General features: G+C 39.7%; 1 protein-coding gene across 1 annotated transcript in view; it reads left to right on the forward strand.

The window, feature by feature from the left end:
* Positions 1 to 25,356, forward strand: part of FGD6 (FYVE, RhoGEF and PH domain containing 6) — a 162,411-nt gene that overhangs the window by 58,029 nt on the left and 79,026 nt on the right. Inside the window, exons 3-5 of the mRNA XM_027855866.1 lie at positions 1,486 to 1,627; positions 22,846 to 22,913; positions 23,003 to 23,033. Coding sequence (XP_027711667.1) covers positions 1,486 to 1,627; positions 22,846 to 22,913; positions 23,003 to 23,033 — 241 coding nt within the window. The remainder of the gene's footprint in view (positions 1 to 1,485; positions 1,628 to 22,845; positions 22,914 to 23,002; positions 23,034 to 25,356) is intronic.

Below are 25,356 nucleotides of genomic sequence, written 5' to 3' on the forward strand. Positions count from 1 at the left end.
TCCTCATTCTCCTTTGACCCATCTTCATTCATTAGCCTGAAAGTTATGAGTGTTCCCCAGGGCCCTGTCCTGGATTGTTTTCTCTTCTTGATCTCGTCAGCTATTGTGGATTCAGTTATCACTCTGTTCAGATGATTCTCAGATCTATTTGTCCAGCCCTAAACTCTCTCCTGAAAACCAGTATCGCATCTCTACCTGTCTGTTGGACGGCTCATACTGGATGTCTCATAGACTTCTGAAACTCAACATGAGCACAGCTGAAATATCTTTCCTCCCAAACTCTCCCCTATTCCTTACTTTTTTGTTAAGAATATCACCATGCGTTCAGTCACCCAGGCCCACAACCCTCTTGAACCAAGCCCTCTTGACTCCTCCGAAATTCCTTTCTTCAGTTTCCTCTTCTCTCTTCTTAGAACGTCACCACCGTGGTGTAAGCCCCATGTCCCACAACAGGACTGTTCAAATAGCCTACCCAGTACTACTCATAATACTGCCTCTTCTCTCTCCACTCCTATCCCATTCTCCACTTAACTGTCAATGTGATTCTCCTCATGTGTCGGTCTGAATGTAGAAGCCTCCCCCTCTTTCTTAATAAACGACAATGGTTCTCTGTTACCTCCAGTATCAAATATAAAAATCCTCTGGCAGTTAACATCTTTTATATGCTGTCTCCTTCCTACCTTTCCAGTCTTCTTTTTTATACTTTACTCTGGAGTCAAGACATCACCTGTCAATCTTCTTTCTTATATCTTATTCTGGAGTCAAGATGTCACCCATCATGTCATTGGTCTTCTGAAAGGAAGGACAAACAAGTCCAGACTTCCCTCCATGTGCTTTTCCATCCAGTGACACTGGTTTCCTTCTTATTCCTCTGACAACTGGAGATGGTTTATTCAATCTCTAATCTCCTTGCATTTTCATCGGCTGTCCCTCATGTGCCTCATGTCTCTCCACCTCTCTGATTCCCTGACTTCAATCTCACCTTCTTCCCAGTTCCTCTCAATGCCAGTTCCTTCCCTCTGAAATTAGCTCCAATTTGTGCTCTAGGTATTTTATATGTGCCACGTTGTTTTCATGTTTTTGCCCACATTATATTGTCAGCCCCTAAAGGCAGGGACTTTTTTTTTTTAAACCTTTCTTCCTATCTTCAGCACTGACATAATGCCTGGAGCTTAATAAAGGCTTGGTGACTGACTGAAGTACATCCTGCTTCTGTCTAACCTATGTTTATCACAGCAGCATGGTGTAATGGTTAGAATGCTGGCACCAAAGCCAGGCAGAGTTGGATTTGAGTCAGACCTCTGACACTGACTGACTGTGTGAACTTGGGCAAGTCACTTAATTTTTCTAGGCAAGTGTCTGTAAGTAAGACTGTAAGTTTCAGAGAAGTTGCTGACCTTCACTATATCCTTGAAATCCCAGGTCCAATCCCTTATTTACCTCTCATAAGATGATTAACGCTTCCCTCCATTACTGTGTTTCTAGGTCTTCCCATGAAGATCAGGGTGACCTGGACCTCACGTTGGGTGACCTTCCCTCCGATGAGGAAGAAGCAATCAACAGCTCTGATGAAGATGCTAGCTCTGATTCCAGCAAAGGGGAGCCTGATTCCCTGGAAGACAAGCAGGTATATTTTTTATTTCTAATTTAATTGATACTTAAATATTGAGTTTTTCTCATATGCTGGGCCTGCCTTCAGCAGTCAGTAGTCAGGAAGACTTGAGCTCAAATCTTGTCTCAGATGCTTAGTAGTTCTACATACCTGGACAAATCACTTGCCCTTCTGAGTCTCAGTTTCTTTATCTGTAAAAGGGAAGTCATTATATCACCTACCTCCCAGGTTTTTATGAGGATCAAATGAGCTAACTAACCTCTGTAAAGTGCTTTGCAGACCTTAAAGCAATGTATAGATGCTACATGTTATTATTAGCTGTCGTCATTTCCTTGGTGTGGAACACACAAAGGTGTTTTTTTCTTTTTTTTTCATTTTTTTCAAAATTTTTAAATTTAAATTAATTTCTTCTCCCTCCCACCTCCCTCACCCCATAGATTTTCTTAAAGTTTGACCTTTAGAAAAGCATTTTTCTAGTGCATTTATATTTCAAAGCAACTTCCTCCTATCACATAGAATCTGAGAAATTTCATCAATTTCAGAGGCATAGTACATAATGGATTACATTTTTTTGTGAATGACTTTTAGCCCCATGCATTAAGGGGTAGGGAGTGGGGGTGGGAAACAGTTATTCCTGTCAGTGTTTAAAGCTATCAGGAGATAGCAAGAGAGACTAGAAACAGTAACAGGGCTCTGCCCCCAGGAAGTTCTCTGGCTCACCTTGGCTGGTGTGAGCCTGGCAAAACTATTTCCACCTCTCAGGGCTCTGGACCAGTGGTGTAAAATTCCAATAGAAATGGGGCTCATGAAACAGTATATAAGGATCCTTATTGGCCATGAATAGACTTAGAAAACAACATTTTAACATTATACACACACACACAAATACGTACATTCCATTATATTTTTATTTATCTATTTTATGTATTATTTATCTGATGTGTATTGTATTAAATATTTCCCAATTACATTTTAATCTGTTTCAGGTTCTGTCCCCTTGACACATCAGCTGTAGATGACTCTGAGACTCAATGAGTCTCAAGGTTGCCTGGAGGGTGCCTATCCATTTTAGTAGAAGGAGTTTCCTTCCTTGGAAGTTCCTTGTATCAATGAGATCACAAGTGTAATGCTATAGCTATTTAAATTGATCATAAACCTTTTTTGGAATAGACTGAGCAGTTGGTCGAAGTTCCTAGGATTCCTACTTCTTTCATGGCTGAGTCTGCTCTAGAAAGACGGACTGTGCTCTCCGTCATCACATGGGTTTTCTCACCCCTGTTCTACTGCATTTCAGGGGTTCACCCAAGACAGTGAACCCTCTCTCGTACACTTGTCTGATCCTCGGGAGAAGGGGCAGTGCACGGTCAGTTTTTGGCTAAAGACGGTTAGCTCAGTGACCAAGTCCTGAAGCCAAATCTAGTTTTCTGATTCTCAGACTGCCTTCTTCCAGTAGATTCTGCTTTTTTCAGATGCTCCTGAATTCATTTTTAGCCAGGAGAGCTTTTTGTTGTCACCCCGACTGGTCCCCTTAGAGAGGCTGTTAGATAGTGTTGAAAATGACTTTGTTTTAGGTATTTTAATTATTGTTAAGAGCAGAACTTCTCAAAGTGTGATCTAGGGTCTCCTGGGGGCACTGTGCTGGTAAAACAACCCGCTCCCTGAAAAAAATGTAGGCATCACACACATTCAGTTTTCATCTGCATTCACGTTTTCTCCATCCTTCTTAAGTCTAGATAATCAGCAAGACAGTAAATCAAGCCCTGATTTGTAACATTAGCTGATTTCTGAGGTACAAATGGTCGAACTGAAAATTTAATGTTGTCACTCCTAGCTGGTTCCAACACACCCCTCTCTGGGTGTCCCAGAGACCCTTTACAAGGGTCTGCAAGGCCAAAACTAGTTTTTTTTTTTTAATCTTGATTTTTTTTAAAAGGTCCTGTCTATATACTATATAGAAATGGAAGTAATCTCAGCACATCCTATAAGTCAGCAATTAACCTTTAGCTTCAGGCTGGTGAGTGTGTCAGCAATCTTCCCAATGTAATCCGTTCTCTACCATGCTACCAAAATAAAATTCCCAAGGCAGAAGTCAGACTGACATCTCCTGCTCTGAAATCCATAATGATTTCTCATTATGTCTAGGATAAAACGCAACCTTCTCATCTTGGCACTTTGTAGTTGTTGTTTAGTTGTTTTTCACTTGTGTCCTACTCTTCACGACCCTATTTGGGATTTTCTTGGCAGAGATACTGGAGTGGTTTGCCATTTTCTTCTCCGGCTCATTTCATAGATGAGGAAACCGAGGCAAACAGGGTGAAGTGACTTGCCCAGGGTTACACAGCTAGTGTCTGAGGCTGGATTCGAACTCATGGAGATTAGTCTTCCTGACTCCTGTCCTGTTGCTTTATCCACTGTGCCTCATAGCTGCTCCTCATCTTGTCACTTAAGGCCTCAGTAATCTTGTTCTGATCTCCCTTTCCAGCCTTATTTCATGCTACCTTCCTTCATTCCCTAGATATTACAGCCAAATGGGGCTGCTAACTATTTCCTGAACTCAGTGTTCTATCTTTGGACTTCCAGCCTTTACACAGGCTATTCCCAGTGTCTGGAATGCCCACTTAATTACCTTTTAGAATTTATATTTTTCCTTTAAGTTTAGGTCAGGGACTACTTCTTCCCTGAAGTTTTCTCTCATCCCTCATATAGCTAGTAATTTCTAACTCTTACCTTATGCTATGCTTCTAGTAGAGAGTAAGCTCTTTGAGGGCAGGAATTCTGTTTCCTTAGCACTCAGTATAGTGCCTTACACTGTATTACAGTGTTTAATAAATGTTGGTAGAATTCTAGGATGGATAGAAATCACTTTTCTTCTTTTAAAAAAAATGTTAATAATCTTTTGTTTTCATACAACATCCATTTCCGAATCTCCCTTCCTTGGCTTTGTGAGCCATCCGTAGTAACAAAGGATAAAAAGTCTATATAGGTGACATGACCTGTTGGGGATCACACATCATTTGAATCTAGGTCTTCCTGACTGCAGGACAGGTCTTCTGTTCACTGTGACACCTCTTAATAGCAGGGTGCATTTTAATATTTCCAGAAACATTGAAGAGAAAGTTGTATTTAGCGGTTTTTTGAAATGAACAGGTCTAGAGAGGTAAACATCTAGAATTCCCATCCCTAGCTTTGTAATTCTTATCACAGGATTAGAGCACCAGGCTGGATTTCAGATCAAACGTGCTATTCTTGGCCCTCTCTCCAATTTATGCTTCAAAGCCTTCTACTTTCCTCCTGCTTTCATCTTGGTATCTACAACATGGGTGGAAGGACATGGGGACAGGATTTGTAGTCTGCTTTGAAATGAATGTAATTTGTGCACAGATTTCCATTAATTTACAAGAATGTTGTCATTCCTGATGCCATGTCTTTCAGAGTTTTGTAAGAAGGTCAGTTTCCAGGTCACTTTTTTTTTTCCATGAAGGGAATATGTCACTACAGAAACAGGCCTGGACTGAGAAACAGGAGACATGAGTCCTAATCACAGATTACATACTAGATAGCTCTGTGATCTTAGGAAAATTGCTAACCCCCTCTGGATTTACAGGCAAAACCTGGTTGGTAAAACAGAATTGGACTAGAATATTTTTGAAGGTGACTTCTACATTTAAAGTTTGAGCCTTTGGAATTTTGGACAAATTTGGTCATTGCCCTTACAAGTTAGTATTGGTTTTGAATTTTTCATATTTAATATTGGCTTTTTTCATCCAACTTTTAGGTGGTAATAAGTCATTGTCAGAAATGAGTGTATAAGCCTTTAGTTATTTATGTCGAGTAGTACTTTTCATAAATTAAGAATATGATAGGCAATGAGGACTATACCTAATAGAATTTTTGTATGTGTAAATTCTAAATATGAATTTTTAGTCCTCTCAATACATTTTCAGAACACAATGATTTTGATTCTTGAGGCATTTTCAGAAGTTAGTAAGTACCCCTTTGAATATAATATGAAAGAATAGTTTCTTCTGGGGAATCTTTGTCCTCACTAGGGTCAATGGCATTGAAATTTTCAATAGAACCTTTGTTTGGAATTTTATAATGAAGAATATTTTCCCTTGAATAATAGAATTTTGAGAGGGAACAAGTCTTCATGATACACAGAACTCCCATCACCCAGGAACCCTGCCAGAAAGCTATCCTAGGAACCATGTATATTTATAGGTTAGAATTCAACCTGAGCTTTATATAGCACATGAGCCCCTACCAGTGTGTTTCATTTTACTAGTCAGCTAAGGCATTTAATGAAATATAGTAATAAAAGTAACAACAGAACATTCTAAACTTTTGAGCACATTACTCCACAAATAAGTACACCCTCCTTGTGAAGAGTGAACATGTATAGGGATCTTACTTGGAACATAGTATGTGGCTAGCATAACTAGGTGAGGCATCAGTTAATGCCTCTAAAACTGGAGAGTTACTTATGACTTGTAATCATTGAGCAGCTATGTCATGTCTCCAAGCATTTTTTTTCTGCTGCGACTGGTCTTTGTTATCGGGATCCCTTGTTTCGTCTACTATATCTAGGAAGAAATTAGATATTCATCTCAGCACTTCTGAGAACTGTGCTGCCTAAATTTCCTTCCTGTCATTCAGACTTGAAACCTAGATGTTTTCCTCAACACCTCACTCTCACCACCAACATCACATCTCAAATGTGCCTCTGTACTGATACTGCTACCACTGTGGTGCAGGTCCTTATCTCCTCTCACTTAGACTATTGTGATAGCCTGCCAATTGATTTGCCTGATGCAGTTCTCTCCCTACTCTGGTCCATTCTCCAAAGTGATTTTCCTAAAGCACGGGTCTGACCCATTAACCTCCTCTCCCAATAAACTCCAGCAACTCCCTAATCAGGATCAAATACAAAATTCTCTTTTTGGCATTCAAAGCCCTTCATAACCTAACCCCATACCTACCTTTCCAGACTTCCCCATTTTAGGCTCCCACTCCTCCATGCTCTTCCATCCAATGACACTGACCTCTTTACTGTTCCTTGCACAAGATACTTCTCCCAGCTCTGGACATTCACTGACTGTCCCTCATGGCTGGAATGTTCCCTTTTTTTTCCTGCCTCCTGGCTTCCCTGGCTTTCTTTAAATTCTAGCTAAAAGCCACACCTTCTACAGGAAGCTGTTCTCAATGCCTCTTAATTCTAGTACCTACATAGTTGTTTGAAAGTTGTGTTCCCCAATAGATTGTGAGCTCCTTGAGAGCAGTGTTTCTCTTTCAGTGTATCCCTAGCTCTCAGTGTAGTGCTTGGTACGTAGCAGGCACCGATTGACTTCATCCTGGCCCTTTTTAACCAGCTGCTGCCTTGTCATCTTTTTTCTCCTTCCCCCCTTTCTACTTCTTCCTCTGAGAACTATAAGCAAATAAATTCTACCCTTGCCTATGGAAAGAGTATATAAGTAGACTTTTCTATTGTTCCTCTTACCAATTTTTTTGACATCCCTTCCCTGTTCGTGAGGGTTCTATATTTATCATCTTCACCAATTAAGATGTAAGCTCTCTGAGGGCAAGACTATCTTACATTTGCATTTATATCGCTAGAGCTTAGGATAGTCCTTGACACATAGTAAACCCTTAATAAATACTTTTCATTCATTCATTCATTCATTCTACTCCATTAGGAATGTTGTGGTTAGAGAGCCTCTCTCCTAAAAGGGAGCGCTAAAGCCAGGGGCCATGAAGGTCTTCTCTTCAGGTCACAGAAGGTAAAAGAAATCCAGGTTAATATCACCTCTTGACTTTGAACCCCTGCCTTCTTTAATGCCTTTTGATTTCCTCAGTTCAGCTATAATCCAACTTAGAGTCAGAAACACTTTTTGGTTCTTTGACTCTCTTCATCACTACCCTGACTGGGACACATATTCCCAAGGCTCTCTTTTCTCAAGGAGTTAAAGGAATTGAGTGAAACTATGGTAAGGAAGCTTCTTTTAGCATCCTCCCACAATGCCTCTCTCTCATGGACATTATAAGGGCTTGGGTCATTGGTAAAGCATTGATGGCTGACTTGGCTTCCTCTTCTCTCTAGTAATAAATATTTCTCATCTCTCTCTTTATATTTAGCTTAAAGTATAATCATGTATGTAGTAAATAAACTATAGAGATATTAGAGAAAAACCCATGAAAAGTCAGATTTCATGATTTGGTCTAATTATAGCTCAGTTTAAAAAGCCAAGTGAAAAAATTGCCCTTGTCAGTATGAGTCACTGACCTGACCTCTGATACTTCTCTTTGGTTTTTCCACATGTACTAACACAGTTTGTAGCCACAGAGGTCTTAATAATATAGTAATTAACATCACCTGGTAGTCTTTAGATACAGCCAGTATTCCGACAAGTATTGACCTGATTCAGATTCATTCGATATGAGGCTACACTTTCCTCAGAGTCAGAAGAATTATGGTACTTTTCTGTTGGCTGTGGTCAGGAAAAGTCCAGAGGTCTTTGGTTGTCATGTAGAGAAGAAGTTTATTTACAACTATATATCGATCTGTCAGTGAACGTGCGTTTTCATTGATTAAAACTGACCCATCTTTCCCTTTTGGCGGTATTCATCTAGAATTAACTTTCCAGGCCTTTGCAGAGGTATCAGGGGAATTATTCCTGTCTGAAAGCATTTGTTGATTGACTGATGTCTACTGAAATTTATGCTTGTGGCAAGGAGTGCATTGAGAGAAACAGTAGCTAGGAAGTAAAAGTCCCTTGGGGACCTTGACAGCTAGTTAAAAGCATGCTGTGCTATTAACTGTTGGCCATACTGGCCGACTTGCTGTTCTCCATACATAACATTCCATCTCCTTCCCCGGTGTCTGTCTCAAAGGATGAAGTTCACATTCTCTTTACCAAGGTCAGCATCTCTGATTGTCAGTCAATCAGCTAGAATTTATTAAGCCTCCCCTATGTGGGAGACACTGTACTAAGCGCTGGGAGTACAAAGAAAGGCAAAGGGCAATCCCTGCCCTCAAGGGTCTCACAGTCTAATGGGAAAGACAATGTACAAACAACTATGTACAAAATAAGATATATAGAAAATAAATTGGGGGTAGTCTCAGAGGAAAGGCATTAAGATTAAGTGGAACTGGAAAAGTCTTTTTGCAGAAGGTAGGACTTTAGCTGACACTTGAAAGAATCCGGGAAGTCAGGAGGCAGAGGTGAGGAAATGAGTTCCACACATGGGAGACAGCCAGTGAAAACACTCAGATGCTTATTAGCTGTGTGATCCTGAGCAACCTGTCTGCCTCAGTTTCCTCATCTGTACAATGACTAGGTGGTACAATAGATGGCTCAATGAATCTGCAGTCAGGAAGACTTCAGTCTGCCTCAGTTTCCTCAACTGTAAAATAAGGATAGTAACAGCTTCTACCTCCCAGGGTTATTATGAGGATCAAATGAAGTATTTGTAAAGCACTTAGCACAGTTCCTGGCACACAGTAAGCACTTAATAAATGCTTGTTTCTTCCCGTCCTCATTGCCTTTCTACCTCTCAATCTGTATTCTTATCTTCTCCTTTCTAGAATTTGTGATGGTCATTTTTATAGTTCTGGTAAAGAGGGCAGTTTGGGGGTCTCAGGTGTCAGACATTCAGAGGCCGTCAACAGCTCTGCACCAACGTTCCCCTTTCTTTCCTCTTTGTTACAAGTTATAGTTCTCTGGGGACGGGAGGGAGGAGGGAAAGAGATTTAGGACAAAGGTGGCATAAAAACAAAAGATGTCAATGCAAATTAAAAAAGGAAAAAACAAACAAGCCAGCTTATTAGAGTGGATAGAAAGCTGACGCCTAATAAAAAGACCTTGGTTTAAGCCCCATCTGGGCTTGTAACCCTGGGCAACTCACTTAACCTCTTAGTTTCCCCAGGCAGCTGTCTAATACCAAATGCCAATGTTCATGGGTAGAGGGGGTTCCCTTGGCCTCTGAAATCAAAGGTCTGATCTCCAAATTTAAAAGCAGAATAAAGAGTCCCTTCACTAAGGAAGCTTCCCTGTTCCATCACCAAGTCAACAAGCATTTATTAATCACCTACTGTGTATCAAAGCACTGTGCTAAAATAATTCTGCTGCATTAGTGAATAATGACTTGATTTTCAGTAGCCATACCAGAGCACTGAAGATCATGCATTCTACCCACCTGGCAAAGAGAGAGAGAGGCAATGGATTCAGGGCATAAAATAAGATGTATATTTTTGGATATGGTCATTATGGGAATATGTTTTGTGTGCTTATGCGTAGTTGTTAAAAGGGTTTTTTCTTTTTCTTCTATTGGTGATGGAGAAAAGGAGAAAATAGATTTTTGTTTATTAAAAAAATTAAATTGTTAAAAATAATGGGCAACTTGGTGGTGCAATGGATAGAGTACTGGGCCTGGAATCAGGAAGATCTGAGTTCAAATCCAGCCTCAGACACTTAGAATCTGTGTGACTGTGGGCAAGTCATTTAGCCCTGTTTGCCTCAGTTTCCTCATCTGTAAAATGACTGAAGAAGGAAATGGCAGACTACTCCAGTGTCTTTGCCTAGAACACCCCAAATGGGATCATGAAGCATTGGATGTGACTGAAACAACTGATAAACAACAACAAAAAATAATGACTTGATTTCATTCAATTCCAGCACTGTACTTATGGAGAGCAGGTAGCACCTGCATGGTATGATTCAAAGCCTAAACTGGAAAGTCCAGCAACTATATATAGTTATGCAGTCAATCATTATCATGCATTATTACAATGAGCATACATAATATGTTCAGCTAAATCTGACCTAGAACTGAACAAGATTCTGAACGCTTAGAATATGGAAGTCATTTTTGGTGGGGACAATCTGGTTGGGGGAGAGGAAGAAATCCTAAAATGTAAAAATTTTAGAAATCAGTAGAAACCCTGGAAATCAGATAATCTAGACTCCTCATTATATATGAAGAAACTGCAGATCAGAGAGGTCAAACGAGTTGCCCATCGCTACACAGCTAGTACATGACCAAATTGGTCTGAAGCACAGGGTTACCGCCCAGGAAAACCAGGCTTGGGTGGAGCACCATAATGGGGTCTTTATTAGATCCTTATTAGAGAACTGTCAATGATTGATAGACAAGCCCCAGAGGATAGGCGGGTCTGGCCAATTTGCAGTCTGTAATGCTGAGGTAGTAGCCACAACCCAAGTTTATTGAACACTTATTACATGCATGGCATGCATTATGCTAAATGCTGGAGATACAAAGAAAGACAAGAACCATCCTTGCTTTGAAGGAGCTTGCATCCTATTGGGGGAGACAAGATGTAAACAGTTATGTGAAATACATACATATATATTTATTATGTATACAGAAAGATGGTACTAATATTGAGGTATGTGTATATGGTGGGGGTCAGGGGGAGAAGATGGGTCAGGAAAGGTGGTTTCCTGCACAAAGATGGTGGCTTAGACTTGAAGGGAGCCAAGATAAGGAAGCAGAGCATTCCAGACATCAGAGACACCATTGGAAAGGCATGGAGTCAGGAGATGACATTTCATGTGTGAGGAACAGCCAGAAGGCCAGTGTCACTGGATTGTAGAGTACTTGGTTGTGTATTAAGACTGGGCAGCAAGGGGGCAGCTAGGTGGCACAGTGGATAGAGCAGTGGCCCTGGAATCAGGAGAACCTGAGTTTAAGTCTGGCCTTAGACACCTACTATCTGTGTGACCCTAGGCAAATCACTTCACCCTGATTCCCCCCCCCCCCCCAAAAAAAGACTGGAAGGCAGGAAGGAACCAGGTTGTAAAGGACTTTAAAAGCCAAACAGAAGACTTTATATTTGATTCCATAGATTTTAATAACATCATAAATTCATTGATGTGTAGACTCAGGTAGTGATTAGACTTAGAAGAATCTTTTACAGAAGATTAATCTGTTAGAGAGTTGCCATCACGTCAGGATGGGTCATTGAGGTTTCTGTGGTGCCGATGATTTGTTTATTTATTTTTGGATAAATAATATTTTATTTTTTTCAATTACATGTAAAGATAGTTTTCAACATTTATTTTTTGAGTTTCAAATTTTTTCTCCCTCTTTCCCATCCCCCCTCCCCAAGATGGCAAACAATCTGATATAGGTCATGCATGTGGAATCATGTAAACATATTTCCATATTAGTCATGTTGTGAAAGAAGAAACAGAACAAAAGGGAAAAGCTACAAAAAAACCAGAGAAAAGTGAAAGTAGTATGTTTCGATCTGCGTTCGACTCCATCGTTCTGTCTGTGGATATGGATAGCATTTTCCATCATAAGTCTTTTAGAATTGTCTTGGATCGTTGTATTGCTGAAAAGAGCTAAGTCTATCAAAGTTGATCATTGCACAATGTTGCTGTCTCTGTGTACAATGTTCTCCTGGTTCTGCTCACTTCATTTTTCATATTCCTATAGATAGCTTTAATTTCTTCATCTGAAAACTGCCTGTTTATATCCTTTGACCATTTATCAATTGGGGAATGACTTATATTCTTACAAATTTGACTCAGTTATCTGTATGTTTGAGAAATGAGTCTTTTATCAGAAACACTTGCTGTAAAAATTGTTTCCATCTTTCTGCTTTCCTTCTAAACTTGGTTGCATTGGTTTTGTTTGTGCAAAACCTTTTTAATTTAATGTAATCAAAGTCATCCATTTTGCATTTCATAATGTTCTTTATCTCTTTTTTTGGTCAAATTCTTCCCTTCTCCGTACATCTGACAGGTAAACTATTCCTTGCTCTCCTAATTTGCTTATGGTATCACTCTGTATGTCTAAATCATGTACCCATTTTGATCTTATCTTAGTATATGGTGTAAGCTGTTGGTCTATGCCTAGTTTCTGCCATACTATTTTCCAGTTTTCCCAGCAGTTTTTGTCAAATACTGAGTTCTTGGATTTTTGGGTTTATCAGACAGTAGTTTACTGTAGTCATTTACTGCAAGGTCTTGTGTACCTAACCTATTCCACTGATGCACCACTCTGTTTCTTAGCCAGTACCAAGTAGTTTTGATGATTGATACTTTATGATATAATTTTAGATCTTTAGACAATTAGGCTACCTTCCTTTGCATTTTTTCATTAATTCCCTCGATGTTCTTGACCTTTTATTCTTCCAGATGAATTTTGTATTCTTCTAGATGAATTTTGTTTTTTTTCTAGCTCTAGCTCTATAAAATAATTTTTTGGTAGTTTGGTATGGCACTGAATAGGTAAATTAATTTAAGTAGGATTGTCATTTTTGTTATATTAGCTTGGCCTACCCATGAGCAATTGATATTTTCCATTTGTTTAGATGTGACTTTATTTGTGTGAAAAGTGTTTTGCAATTGTGTTCATGTAGTTCCTGGGTTTGTCTTGGCAGGTAGACTTGCAAGCATTTTATTTTGTCTACAGTTGTTTTAAATGGAATTTCTCTCTCTCTTGCTGCTGAGCTTTGTTGGTAATATATAGAAATGCTGATGATTTATGTCAGTTTATTTTATATCCTGCAACTTTGCTGAAGTTGTTAATTATTTCAAGGAGTTATTAGCTGATTCTCTGGGACTCTCTAAGAATAACATCATATAATCTGCAAAGAGTGGCAGTTTTGACCTTTCTTTCTTTCTGAAAAAATGATTTCTTTTCCTCTCCCAAATTAGGGTTGAAAGTGTAAGGAAGAGACCATATGCAACTGAAGGCCATTTAAAAAATGTCCTCTCTGTTTTATGGGCTGCCATGGCCAAGAACATTTCATGCCAGATGCCCAGGCTAGTGGTCATAGAAATGAGGTGATTGGCTTGGTTGGTCCTTGGAAAACAAACTTAGTCTGTGACTGGGGCTATATTCCAAGCATTTCTGTAGAGCCTGCCCAAGTTTGTGTTCTGCTGGCATAGCTTTGGAGACCCCAAGGTCATGTGAAGGATACAGCTGGACAACCATGAATGGGCTGTACCTGAGTTAGCTATTCTCAAACACCTTAGTCTTAGGAACCCTTTACACTCTTAAAAATTATTCAGTATTGTCCAGCCTCCAGCCCTGCTAGAAGCAGCTAAGTGGTACAGTGGATACAGAAGTAGGCCCTGAGTCAGGAAGACCTGAGTTCAAAACCAGCTTCAGATACTTATTAGCTCTGTGACCCTGGTCAAGTCACTTAACCTCTGCCTGCCTTGTTTTACTTAACTATAAAATGAGGATTAATGATAGCATCTACCTCCCAGGGTTTTTGTGAGAATTAAATGAGATAATATTTATAAAAAACACTTAAGTGCCCGGCACATAGTAGGTGCTTAATTAATGCTTATTTTCTCTCTTCTCTTCCTTCCCTCCAAGACTTTTTTTTTAAAATGTAGGTGATATCTGCCATTATTCACTGTATTAGAAATTAAAATGATGTGAAAATAGTTTTGACTGAGAACCAACTTCAGTGATTTGAAATTTCTGCCTACTAACCTATGTAGCATACTTCATCTTCATTTATTTCTAGCAGCTGTAGTTACTAAGGACCTTCCTTTACACTTAAGAGTCTAGCTCTTCTGATTACAACCAGTGTGGCCTTGGGATGGCAGGAAGTAAAGGAAAGAAAAAAAAATCATTTATTAAGTGCCTCCATTGTATCGGGTGTTCTGCTTAACCCTTATAAACGTTATATCATTTGATCCACTCAGCAACCTTGGGAGGTAGATACTGCTTTTATCTGTATTTTATAGTTGAAGAAATTGAGGCTTGAATTGAAGAAACTTGACTTGCCTATGTTCATACAGCTAGTAAGTATCTGAGGCTGGATTTGAACTCGGGTATTCCTGACTTCAGGCCCAGCGCTCTATCCACCTGTACCACCTAGCTGTCATTTTACTTCTCTGGTCCTCAGTTTCCTTATCTGTAAAATGATGGTTGGACTGGATCAGAGTTTCTTAACCTTTTTTTGTGTCTTGGATCCCTTTGGCAGTGTGGCAAATGCTATGCACCCCTTCTCTGAATAATATATTTAAGTGCATAAAGTAAAATAAATAAATAAAGTAAAAATATTTTTTTCTCCATGCACATTCACAGACCCCTTGAAATCTATCCATGGCATCCTAGTTAACAATCCTTTGACCAGATAAACCTCTGAGGTCCCGGTCAGCTCTGAATTGATAAATTCCATCCTCTCTTGCATCATTTGAGAATGGAAAGGAAAAGGAATGAGTTAGAATATGAGGGCTTTGCGTGGCTGAAGTGCTTTTAAGTGTGTTTTGGCAGATTTTTCCAGTTTTAAAGATAGCATGTTTTATAGAGCAGACACCAAATACTTCAGCTCCCGATGATATGAAGGACCCTTTTGTCAAGGGTTGGTAAAGGACACGCTTGTTTGGCAGCTGTATTTGAAAGATGACCAGTTACTCAATAGTAGATTTGTCTTTCGAAACCATGAATTGGCGAGCCATGGCAGATCCTTGGCCTGGAGAGGTCACAGGCTTCACTTGAGGCTGGTCTCAGAGGTATGCTAGCTATGGAATCTGAAAAACAGATGAATGGCTATGTCTCTTGTGCCCTATCTCCCTCACTTAAACAAGTTAGTGAACCTGTTTGTCTTAATTGGGCAGCGGCCTGTCTAAGAGAAAAGAAATGGAGACGGGGCTAAGGGTCAGCTTTAAATTTAACTTTACTGGGGACAAGGTCCATCATTATGATGATTTAGGGTATTTACTCCCTTGGGTTTATCATTTGTCACTTGAAATTGCCTGTCTTATCATGAACTTAACCAATAAGCACAAACGTTTTATTACCCAGTGAAGAGAAAAAAAAAAAAATATATATATATATATATATATATATAAAAGCTTGGATTTTGTTGTATACAGTTTAGATTTTGTTTTTCTTTTTTTAGTGTTTATTAAATTTTTGTTGTTCAGATGTGTCCATCTCTTTTTCCTTAATTATTTCCTCTTTATCTTGCCTATGGCTTGCTTGTACAGAGTTGTTTGCATGCGCTGTCCCCCATTCAGTTGCGAGTTGCCTGAGAGCAGGGACTGTTTTTATTTTGCTTCTTTTTGTATCCCCAGTTCTTAGTGCTGTGCCTGGTACATAGAGGTGCTTAATAAATATTTATTGTTCTGATCTCTATCTGGCCACTAGACCCAGATGGCTCCAGAAGAGAAAGTGAGACTGGTGACTTTGTACAGCCCTCTCTCACTTAAATCAATTTCACTTCCATGACTTCCTTGATGTCATGGTCCTCTTCGAGAATGAAGGACAAACAGCAACGAATATTTATTGACTGATCGAACTTCATGCAAACCCTTGAGATAAGAAATGGAAGTGTGATTATGCCCCCTGTTTTGTAGATTTTAAAACTGAGGAAGGCCTAGAAAGGCAGCATGGTACAATGGAAAGTATGCGGGAGATTGGGCAGCTAGGTGGCACAGCAGATACAGTGCTGAACCTATAGACAGGAAAACTCATCTTCCTAAGTTCAAATCCAGCCTCAGACACTTCCTAGCCGTGTGACCCTGGGCAAGTTACTTAGCCCTGTTTGCCTCAGTTTCCTCATCTGTAAAATGAGCTGGAGAAGGAAATGGCAAAGCACTACAGTATCTCTGCCAAGAAAACTCCACATGGAGTCATGAAGAGGCAATCAGAACTGAAAAAAAATGACTCACCAATAACAACAAATACAGGAGATTGTAAAGTTGAGGGTGTGGAATGCAAGTCCCAGTTCTGTTGTGTCTAGAACTTTGGGTAAATTACTTAACCTCCCTGGGTCTCATTCTCTCATCTCATTGAATCCGATGGCCTCCCAGGTCCCTTCCATGTCTAAACCTATGATCTTAGAGAGACTCAGGACGTGCCCTAGGTCACATACCAAGAAAGAGGTAGGATATCCAGAGATCTGGACACAGGTATTTAGGGATAGGATATAGATGCAGGTATTCTTCCTGCCTGTTGAGAGCTCTTTCCTCGGCAGCGTAAGAGGCCATGTGATAGGGTAGAAAAATGACTCGATTGGGACATTGGGAGATCTGGGTTTTTTCTCTGAAACTGCCATCAACTAACTGCTGGGTCTTGGGATAATTAATTCATCAGTGCTCTGGTTTCCTCTTGTGAAGTAATCCATAGAGTCTTTGAGTCTGGAAGACCTGAGTTCAAATCCAGCCCCAGATACTTGCTAGCTGTACGACCCTGGGCAAATCAGTTTACCTCTAACTTCACTTTCCTCTTTTTTATATTGGGTGGGTGGGGAAGTCAGTACACTTTAGGGTCTTCCAATCTAAACATATTAAAAAAATCAAGAATGAAAGCTCTGAAAGACACAGAGAAATAATTCTGATAAGGAATTCCAAAGGGAATGATGTATATTCATACATAAACAGACTTTGATTTTAAGAAGATGACCAGTATGAATTGAATATTAATGGTCACACTGTAAAAAATAATTAGAAGAGAACTAATCACATGAAGTGTCTCTCACAGCTTTGGCTCAGGAGAGTATGGAATCAAACAAGGGATTAAAGGCATCACAAAACAGAAAATAGATCATTTCAGTGACATGAAGTAGAAAAGCACTTGCCCTAATAAAATCAGTTTAACTGATAAGAAGGAAAGGTATTGATGGGGGGAGGATCTTTTGCATCGCATATTCAAGATGTATAAGGAGTTAACAGAAATATAGAAGACCCACATGGGCAGCTAGGTGATACAGTTCATAGGGCCTGGAGTTAGGAAGATGCATCTTCCTGAATTCAAATCCAGCCTCAGATGCTTCCCAGCTGTGTGACCCTGGGCAAGTCACTTCACCCTGTTTGCCTCAGTTTCTTCATCTGTAAAATGAGCTGAAGAAGGAAATTACAAACCACCCCAGTACTTTTGCCAAGAAAACCCCAAATGGGGTCAGGAAGATTTGGACATTATTGAAAAAACACAACAAAGTATTCATACCCTTGTCCCCACTGCCTATCACTCTAGATCCTGGAGTTACTAAATCCCAGAGAGGTTAAAAACAGAAAGGTCTTGAATCTTAATGAAACGATTAGCCTGATGGTGTGGATTCCTTGACTAGCTGTGATGTCACTTAATTTTGATTTCTTCCAGCTACTCCCTGTTAATGAAGGGTGTCCCATCCAGGACTAAATATTAAATTCCAATATCTTTGGAGGGAGGTACCCTAGGCAAAGCCCATTTTAATGACTGAGTTAGGAAGTTACAAGTCAGTGGGTAATCTGCCAATATTCCTAAAGGTGTGGCCCTGCTTTTACTGATTTCCAAATTTATACAGAAAGCAAGCACACTTCTCCAAAATGAGTGTGGTGCCTGTGTTGACAGGCATTGCCCATATGGTGCAACGGGTAGAGGGCTTAGCCATCCTCAGGAAGGCTGAGTTCAAATATATGCTCAGACATTTACTAGCTATGTGACTCTAGGCATATAACTTTAACCACTGTCTGCCTCAGTTTCCTTCTGTAAAATGAAGGTTAAAAATAGCATCCATCTCCCAGAGTTGTGATGAGGATCAAATGAGATATTTATAAAGCACTTAGTACAGTTCCTCGAACTTAGTCGGTGCTTAATAAATGCTCTTCCTTTCCACCTTCCCTTAACTTTCCAGCTAGTCAGGCCTAGCTTTGTCATTTCTTAATTTGACCAGGTCAAGGGCCTAGAGATTGATTCTGAGCTCTACCAAGTCAGGTCCAAATTACTTATATTTATGGATGAATAAAATAAAATTAATAAAAAATAAACTGGATGGCTTTCAACCTGGGGATTGATTGACAATGGAAAAAAAATTGGATTTGGAGACAGAAGACCTAGGTTCAAACCTTGGCCCTGACAATAAATCCCTTTGTGTGGGCAAGTGGTTTAACCTCTCTGGGCCTTAATTTCCTTCTCGGTTAATTAGGGGGATTGGGCTAGATGGCCATGAAGTCTCTTCTAGCAGTAATTCTTTGGTTTCCCCTAGCAAAATAAGCTCCTTCAAAAATAGCCTTCTGTTATAAATAGAGGTACCATTTTGAAATCAACAACTTAAAAGAAGCAAGACAAGAAACAGTTTAATTTTAGCTATTGTATGACTAGATATTGTTTGCTAACAGGAAATATGCTGAGGAATAGAATATTCAGTTTTTTACAGTGTTCATCATTTTTCTACTTCTCCAGTTATTATTGCCACCAACAAATTCGGCTCATTTCTACTTTGGACAACTTGAGCTGTTAGGAAGTTTTTTCCATATATTTAAGCCTATTTCTGACTCAGTGACTTCTGTTGTATGCTCCTAGTTTTGCCCTCAGTGGCCAAGAAGAATAAATCTAATCCCTCTTTTGTACAACAGCCCTTAGGAGACTTGAAGACAGCTGTATCTCATCCCATCTTTTCTAGGTTGTTGTTCAGTCATTTTTCCTTCATGACCCCATTTGGGGTTTTCTTGGCAAAGACACTGGAGTGGTTTGCCGTTTCCTTCTCCAGCTCATTTTACAGGTGAGGAAACTGAGGCAAAGAGTGAAGTGACTTGTGTAGGTTCACACAGTTAGTAAGTGTCAGAGGCTGGATTTGAACTCAGGTCTTCCTGACTTCAGATCTGGCACTCTATCTACCCCACCACCTCTTCTCTAGGTTAAACAACCCCATTGTCTTCAACTGATACTCATGCAGTATGGTTTTCATTGTCCTTAATATTCTGGTTGCCCTTCTGTACCTACCCCATTTTATTAATATCTTTTCCTAAAATATGACTCAGAAATGGACCTACTGCAGGTTTGGTCCAGCCAGGGCAGAGTACAACAGAACTCTTGATCCTCTGCCCAGAAATCATCCTAAGAGCCAGATTATTTATTTGCCCTTCATCCAGGTCAGCTGTCAAAACTGGATGCAACTGAGATTAAGATAAATTAATTCACTCTAAGGTGTAAATGTGTAAATGACTGATGGAGTTATGTGAGTTTTACTAGGCAAATGATGACAGAGATATTATAGAAAAATATTGATATCAGCACTTTTTTTATAGTATCAAAGAACTAGAAATAGCATTTGGAAATGTGGCATATGAATGTAACAAACTTTTTTGTTGTTTAGTCATTTTTCAGTTGTGGCAGACTCTTTATGATCCCATTTGGGGTTTTCTTGGCAAAGATACTGCAGTGGTTTGCTATTTCCTTCTCCAGCTCATTTTACAGATGAGGAAACTGAGGCAAACAGGGTGAAGTGACTTGCCGAGATCACACAGCTTGTCAGATTTGAACTCATGAAAATGACTCTTCCTGACTGTACACCTGGCACTCTTTCCACTGTACCACCTAGCTGCCCTACACAGAATAATTAGGAGATTGGCAACTGAGGAAATTGAGAAAGGCCTGGGTGTGGGAGATGGTTCTTTGAGGTGGGGAATCTTAGAGGCTGAGGTGATAAGGAAACACATTCCAGGCATAGGGGAAGAAAGCCTGTGCAAAGGCCTGGAGATGGAATGTGGTATCTAAGGAACTCCCAAGTAGGCCACTTTGGCTGGGAGGTAAAGGGCCCTCCCCTCCCCCCATATGCCTGATGTGAGCTGGTTTTTATTGAGTCACTGTAGAATTTCCAGGGCTCCAACCTTCCCCTAGACTAGATAATGAGTACTTGCTGAATTGAATTTAAATGAATGGGAGAAACTCCTCTTTTCCCTTCTCCCTCCCCCCATCTTTTAGCACCTTGGTAATGTTTATGAGTTAAAAACAAAACAAAACAAAACAACCAGAACCCCAAAAAACAGCTACAACCAAAAAAACCCTCATCCACTAAATATTGAAAAGGCTGTTTTTTCCTAGGCAACCTTTTCATTCCCCCCTCTTTTTCTTTTCAAGCCTCTGGTTTTTTTTGTCCCTAATACTGATGGGCACTTCAGTGTAGGGAAGGCAGTCGAAGCAGAGAGACATAGCTGCATTCACCCTGGAGATCTGAATGGCTGAGGCTTCAAGGGCCTGTTTGTGAAAGAGGTTTCAGGAAATATTTTTAAAGTGCTTTCAATTGGCAGAGTTGGTTTTAAAATTTAGATCACATTTACCATCTTCCAGAAATCAAGGAGCTCTGCTTTTCCACTAATAAACCACATCCTTGCTGTGGTTTGAATACTTAATTTAGAATTTGAATTTGCGTGAACTGATTGATGCTGAGTGAAATAGGGCCAGCTGGGAGGATTACAATAATGTAAATGACAGGTCTGAAGCAAAGCAGAAATCTTTTATCTGTAAATTACTCCTACATTTTCTGATGTTTCCTTCCCCATCCTACAGTTGTCCCTTAAAACAAAGAATTTTAAAAAAAAAAAGGAAAGGAAAGGAAAAACAAATGATCCAGTCAAATTCACCAGCATATAAAAAAAGTCAGACCTTTTAGTTAAGTTGTTCTTATGCCTTATCTTCCTCTGCTCCTTAAGGAGGTGGGGGATTGTGTGTGTGTCTGTCTTTCTGTCTGTATTCTCTTTATATTTATTTTGAATATACAGGACAGTGTGTGTGTGTGTATTCTCTTTATATTTATCCTGAATATGTCCTGAATATACAGCTCTGTGTGTATATGTCTTCTCTTTATATTTGTTCTGAATATGTCCTGAATATACAGGGGTGTGTGTGTGTGTGTGTGTGTGTGTGTGTGTGTGTGTGTATTCTCTTTATATTTGTTCTGAATATGTCCTGAATATACAGGTCTGTGTGTGTGTGTATAATCTTTTTATATTAATTCTGAATATATCCTGAATATACAGGTGTGTATGTATGTATGTGTGTATGTATGTATGTATAATTTCCAGAATACTATCATATGTGACCACAGTGTAGTTTATATATCTTTCTTTGTTACAAGGGAAGGCTTCCTGGGTGGGCAAGTATGGGAGGAAAATCCAGAAATGACTGGCAAAAAGAAAAGATATCAATAATTTTTTTTTTCAGTAAAAAAAAGGTTAGGATTTTCTCCTCCCCAATAAGGTAAGATGGTGTAGTGCTCACAGAGCCAGCCATGGAGTCAGAAAATTTGGTTTCAAGTGCTGTATCTGGCAGACCCACTAAGAGGTTGAGTAAGTCGCTTGAACTTTGAGCACCCCATGCAAGTACATTGACGAGTCCAAGAACCAACCCGAATTGGTAGAGTTTCCTCAATGGGAGTTCCAATCAAATTACCAGTCCCTTCTATTCTTTGTAACCCAATAACCCCCAATACTGCTTACTAAATTACTTACTTGGTTTCACCCCAGAAGCAAATGTTCTTGTCAGGGAGACTTTTCCAGCTGGTTCAGTTAGACTGTATATCTGACCTTTTAAGTCTTAAAAAGTTAATAGTTTCTCCTTTACCAAATGGTAAAGCTGGGTTGGATCAGTCAAAAATCAGCCCTTACACACCCATTCTAATGAATAGTTTCTCATTGCTCACTGAGTTAAAATCTAGTCACCCTCCCTAGCCTGCCATTCAGGCCTTTTGTCATGAGCCAAGTTGGTACGTTCTCTATGCAGGGTTCCCCAAGTGAGCTTTCCAGCCTCTCTGCCTATTACTATTGCTTCCGCGTAGTGCTGCAATCTAGTCAGGTTTTTGACTTGGCATCAGAAAGACATGAGTGCAAATCCTACTGTAGACATTTGGGAGCTGGGTGACTTGGAACAGGTCTCTTATCTGTAAAATAAGTGCATTGTCCATGCAGTAGTCCCATGTAGTCCCATGATCTCTTCTGATTTTAAGTCTACAATCCTATGAATACCCTCCACTTAAGTCTAACTCATCCTTAAAGCCAAGGGAATAACCATGAAATTCCCCTTATATTCCCCCCAACCTGTACCCCTATCCTACTCTTTTCCCCTCTTCCCTGGACAAAAATAATCTCTTTTTGCTGAGATCTCTCAGTAGCAAGTTATTCTGCTCCTGTACACTTATGGACATTCCAGTGGATATTATGTTTATTTTGTGTGTATGTGTTTTATCTCCCCAACTAGATTGTAAGCTTTGCAATCCTTGAGAACAAGGCCCATCTTATTCATCTTGGTATCTGGAAGTTTCCTGCATAGTAGCACTAAAAATATCGTTTATTCAGTTATATTCTAGACTTAATTGTGCAGCTCTACCATTCCAAAAGACTTGGATTTTCCTTGCAATGTGTGCTCTTAAGGAACTTGTGAGTTAATTCTAGCTATGTAGAATTTGGGGCTAACTGGTCCCAAATTAATCTTGGTGATCCTTTTCTGAGTTTCTGCCTCCTTAACGTGTACCACTCTATTTTCAGGGTAAGGGAACTGGAAAGAAAAGCAAGGTTTACCTTATTGCCAAGGAGATCATGAGCTCCGAAAAAGTGTGAGTATCAAATCTAGGGAGAATTATTCTTTCTTTACCTTGCTCGCCCAGTTCTAACATCTACTGCATTTTTGTTTCTGTCTCAACAGGTTTGTGGACGTGTTGAAACTTTTGCATATCGTGAGTATCTGCAAATGTTATCTTAAATTCTTAAATGTCTTGATACTGTCCCAGTTTGCTCTGCCAAAATTCCGATTAACATGGTGAATTTAATAAACATCTACTTGTTAGATTATGTTTGGTATTCGAGAATTTTCGCCCAGGAGCATGGTAATGCCTACCTGTAAACCTTGCTACCTGGAGGCTGAGGCTAGAGGATTTCTTGAGCTCAGGATTTCTGTGCTTTAGTGAACTGAGCTGAGCCACCTGTGATTTCAGTTTGGTGACCTTCCTCCACTCCCCGTTACCCCAGGGCCACTAGGTTGTGTAAGGTAGGATACAGGGCAGATCAAAAACTCTTGTGCCTGTTAGTAGTTTCTTTGCATATGAGTAGCTTCAGCATTTCCAACCTGGGCAAATAATGGAGACCCAATCTTTTAAAAAAGAAAACAAAAGAAAGAAAGAAAGCTTTCTAGTAAATTAGGTCAGTGTGTGCCTAAACTCCCAAGCCTTGTGACTTTCTAAAAGGCAGAACAGAGGACACTGAAGTAGCAATCTCTTTCCTGCTGTTTGTATCTACAGTTTTGCCCTAACACAGTGGAAAGTCTGGCCATGGAATCAGAGTATCTTGTCTCAGATCTCCCCTCTGAAGCTTACCTCCTGTGTGACCTGGGCTAAGTCATTGAGCCTTAAGCTCCCTCATTTTTAAGATGGTGGTGGTGGGGAAGGTGTTGGACTATGTGACCTCTAAGGTCCCTTCCAGCTTTGGACCTTAGGCTCCTATGAAAAGGTGTTACTTCTGTTGTGTAAGGTCTAATATATATATATATATATATATATATATATATATATATATATATGTATATGTAAACTTTCAGGAATGGGTAGGGGGGTTTTCCCTCTCCCCATTGGCATTTTTTTGCAAGTAATATGTTTTTTTCTAAATGGTGGTGTTGAATTTTACTGTCTGCCAACTTGAAAGCAATTGCTGGGAAGCCTTGAGAACTTTTCCCATGGTTCTTGCAGCCTAAGATATAACCAAGGTCTGTCTGTAATCAAGTTTTTACAAGTATTAATTCCAGCTCAGCAGGTAGCTAGCTTTCACTGTTAATTTAGAAGGCAAATATAAAGGTTTTTATTGTCTAGGTGGGGGGCTCATAACCATAATTTATTCCAAATTTTTTGGCAGAATCAGAATTCTGACTAGAGAAAGTAGTGAAATGAGGGAAATAGGGGAAAGAGAAACTCAAAAATGTGTGGCATAGTTAATTAGTTGATCTGAAAATTTGGGAGTGTTGAAGCTTAACATGTCTAGAAAAAGTTAATACTTTTTTCACTCTGCCCATTTGATGTCCTGAATGTATATAGTTGGCTAGCAGGTGAAGGAGGGAGGCATGAGTTACACATATGTGTGTGATTCAGACAGGCTCTGTCCAACTGGGGAATGTCATTTTTTTTTTTTTTTTGCCTAAAAAAACCTCTAGCTGAAGAAACTTAGAAATTTGTGTGTGTGTGTGGATATGTATGTATGTGTGTGTATGTGTGTGTGTTTTAATCCCATTCAATTTATAAATCTTCTTTGATCCTTTTTTTTTTAAAATCCACTCAAGACTCCCTTAGTTTCAGCAAGGCACAGTGGGAAGAACACTAGTTCTGGATTCAAACGTCCCAGGTTCAAATCCTGACTCTGACCCTTACTACCTGTATCTTCTAAGTCAATTAACCTCAATTAGGGGGTCCGATTTGATGACTTCTGTGGTTCCTTCTATTCTCCTGTGACGTTGGCTGAAATCTCAGCTCTACATTTGCTACCTGTGTGGCCATGGACAAGTCAATTCATCTTTCTGGGCCTCAGTTTCCACATTTGTAAAATGAGGCTTTTGATCTAGATAGCCTCTAATGTCTCTTCCAACTCTAGCTATGGTCCTCTGAGTTCCATTCCCACCCCTACCACTGGCCACACATGTGGCCATGGATAGGCCCCTTCATCTTTGTGAGCCTCTTTTTCTTCAGCTGTAAAATAAGGAGATTGGATTTCACTCTCAGCCTAATTCTATTTCTGACTAACTCCTGGGGTACCTTTCATTCTAAATCGGTGATCCTATGCGTCTTACAAATGGCCCTTGGAGACATCCCATGAATTCTTTGTGTTTCAGTGTCTGCCTTTTTTTTTTTAATTTAATTTATTTATTTTTAGTTTTCAACATTCACTTCCACAAGATTTTGAGTTTATGTCTGCTCTTGACGATGTATTTTTTGGGTCACTGTCATGCCATGTTACATGGAATCCTGGTGTTCCATACCATTGGGGTCAAACTCAAGTAGACATGGGAGCTGCCAGCCC

This window comes from Vombatus ursinus, unplaced genomic scaffold, assembly GCF_900497805.2.
Source record: "Vombatus ursinus unplaced genomic scaffold, bare-nosed wombat genome assembly UNPS02011334.1, whole genome shotgun sequence".
Lineage (NCBI taxonomy): Eukaryota > Metazoa > Chordata > Mammalia > Diprotodontia > Vombatidae > Vombatus > Vombatus ursinus.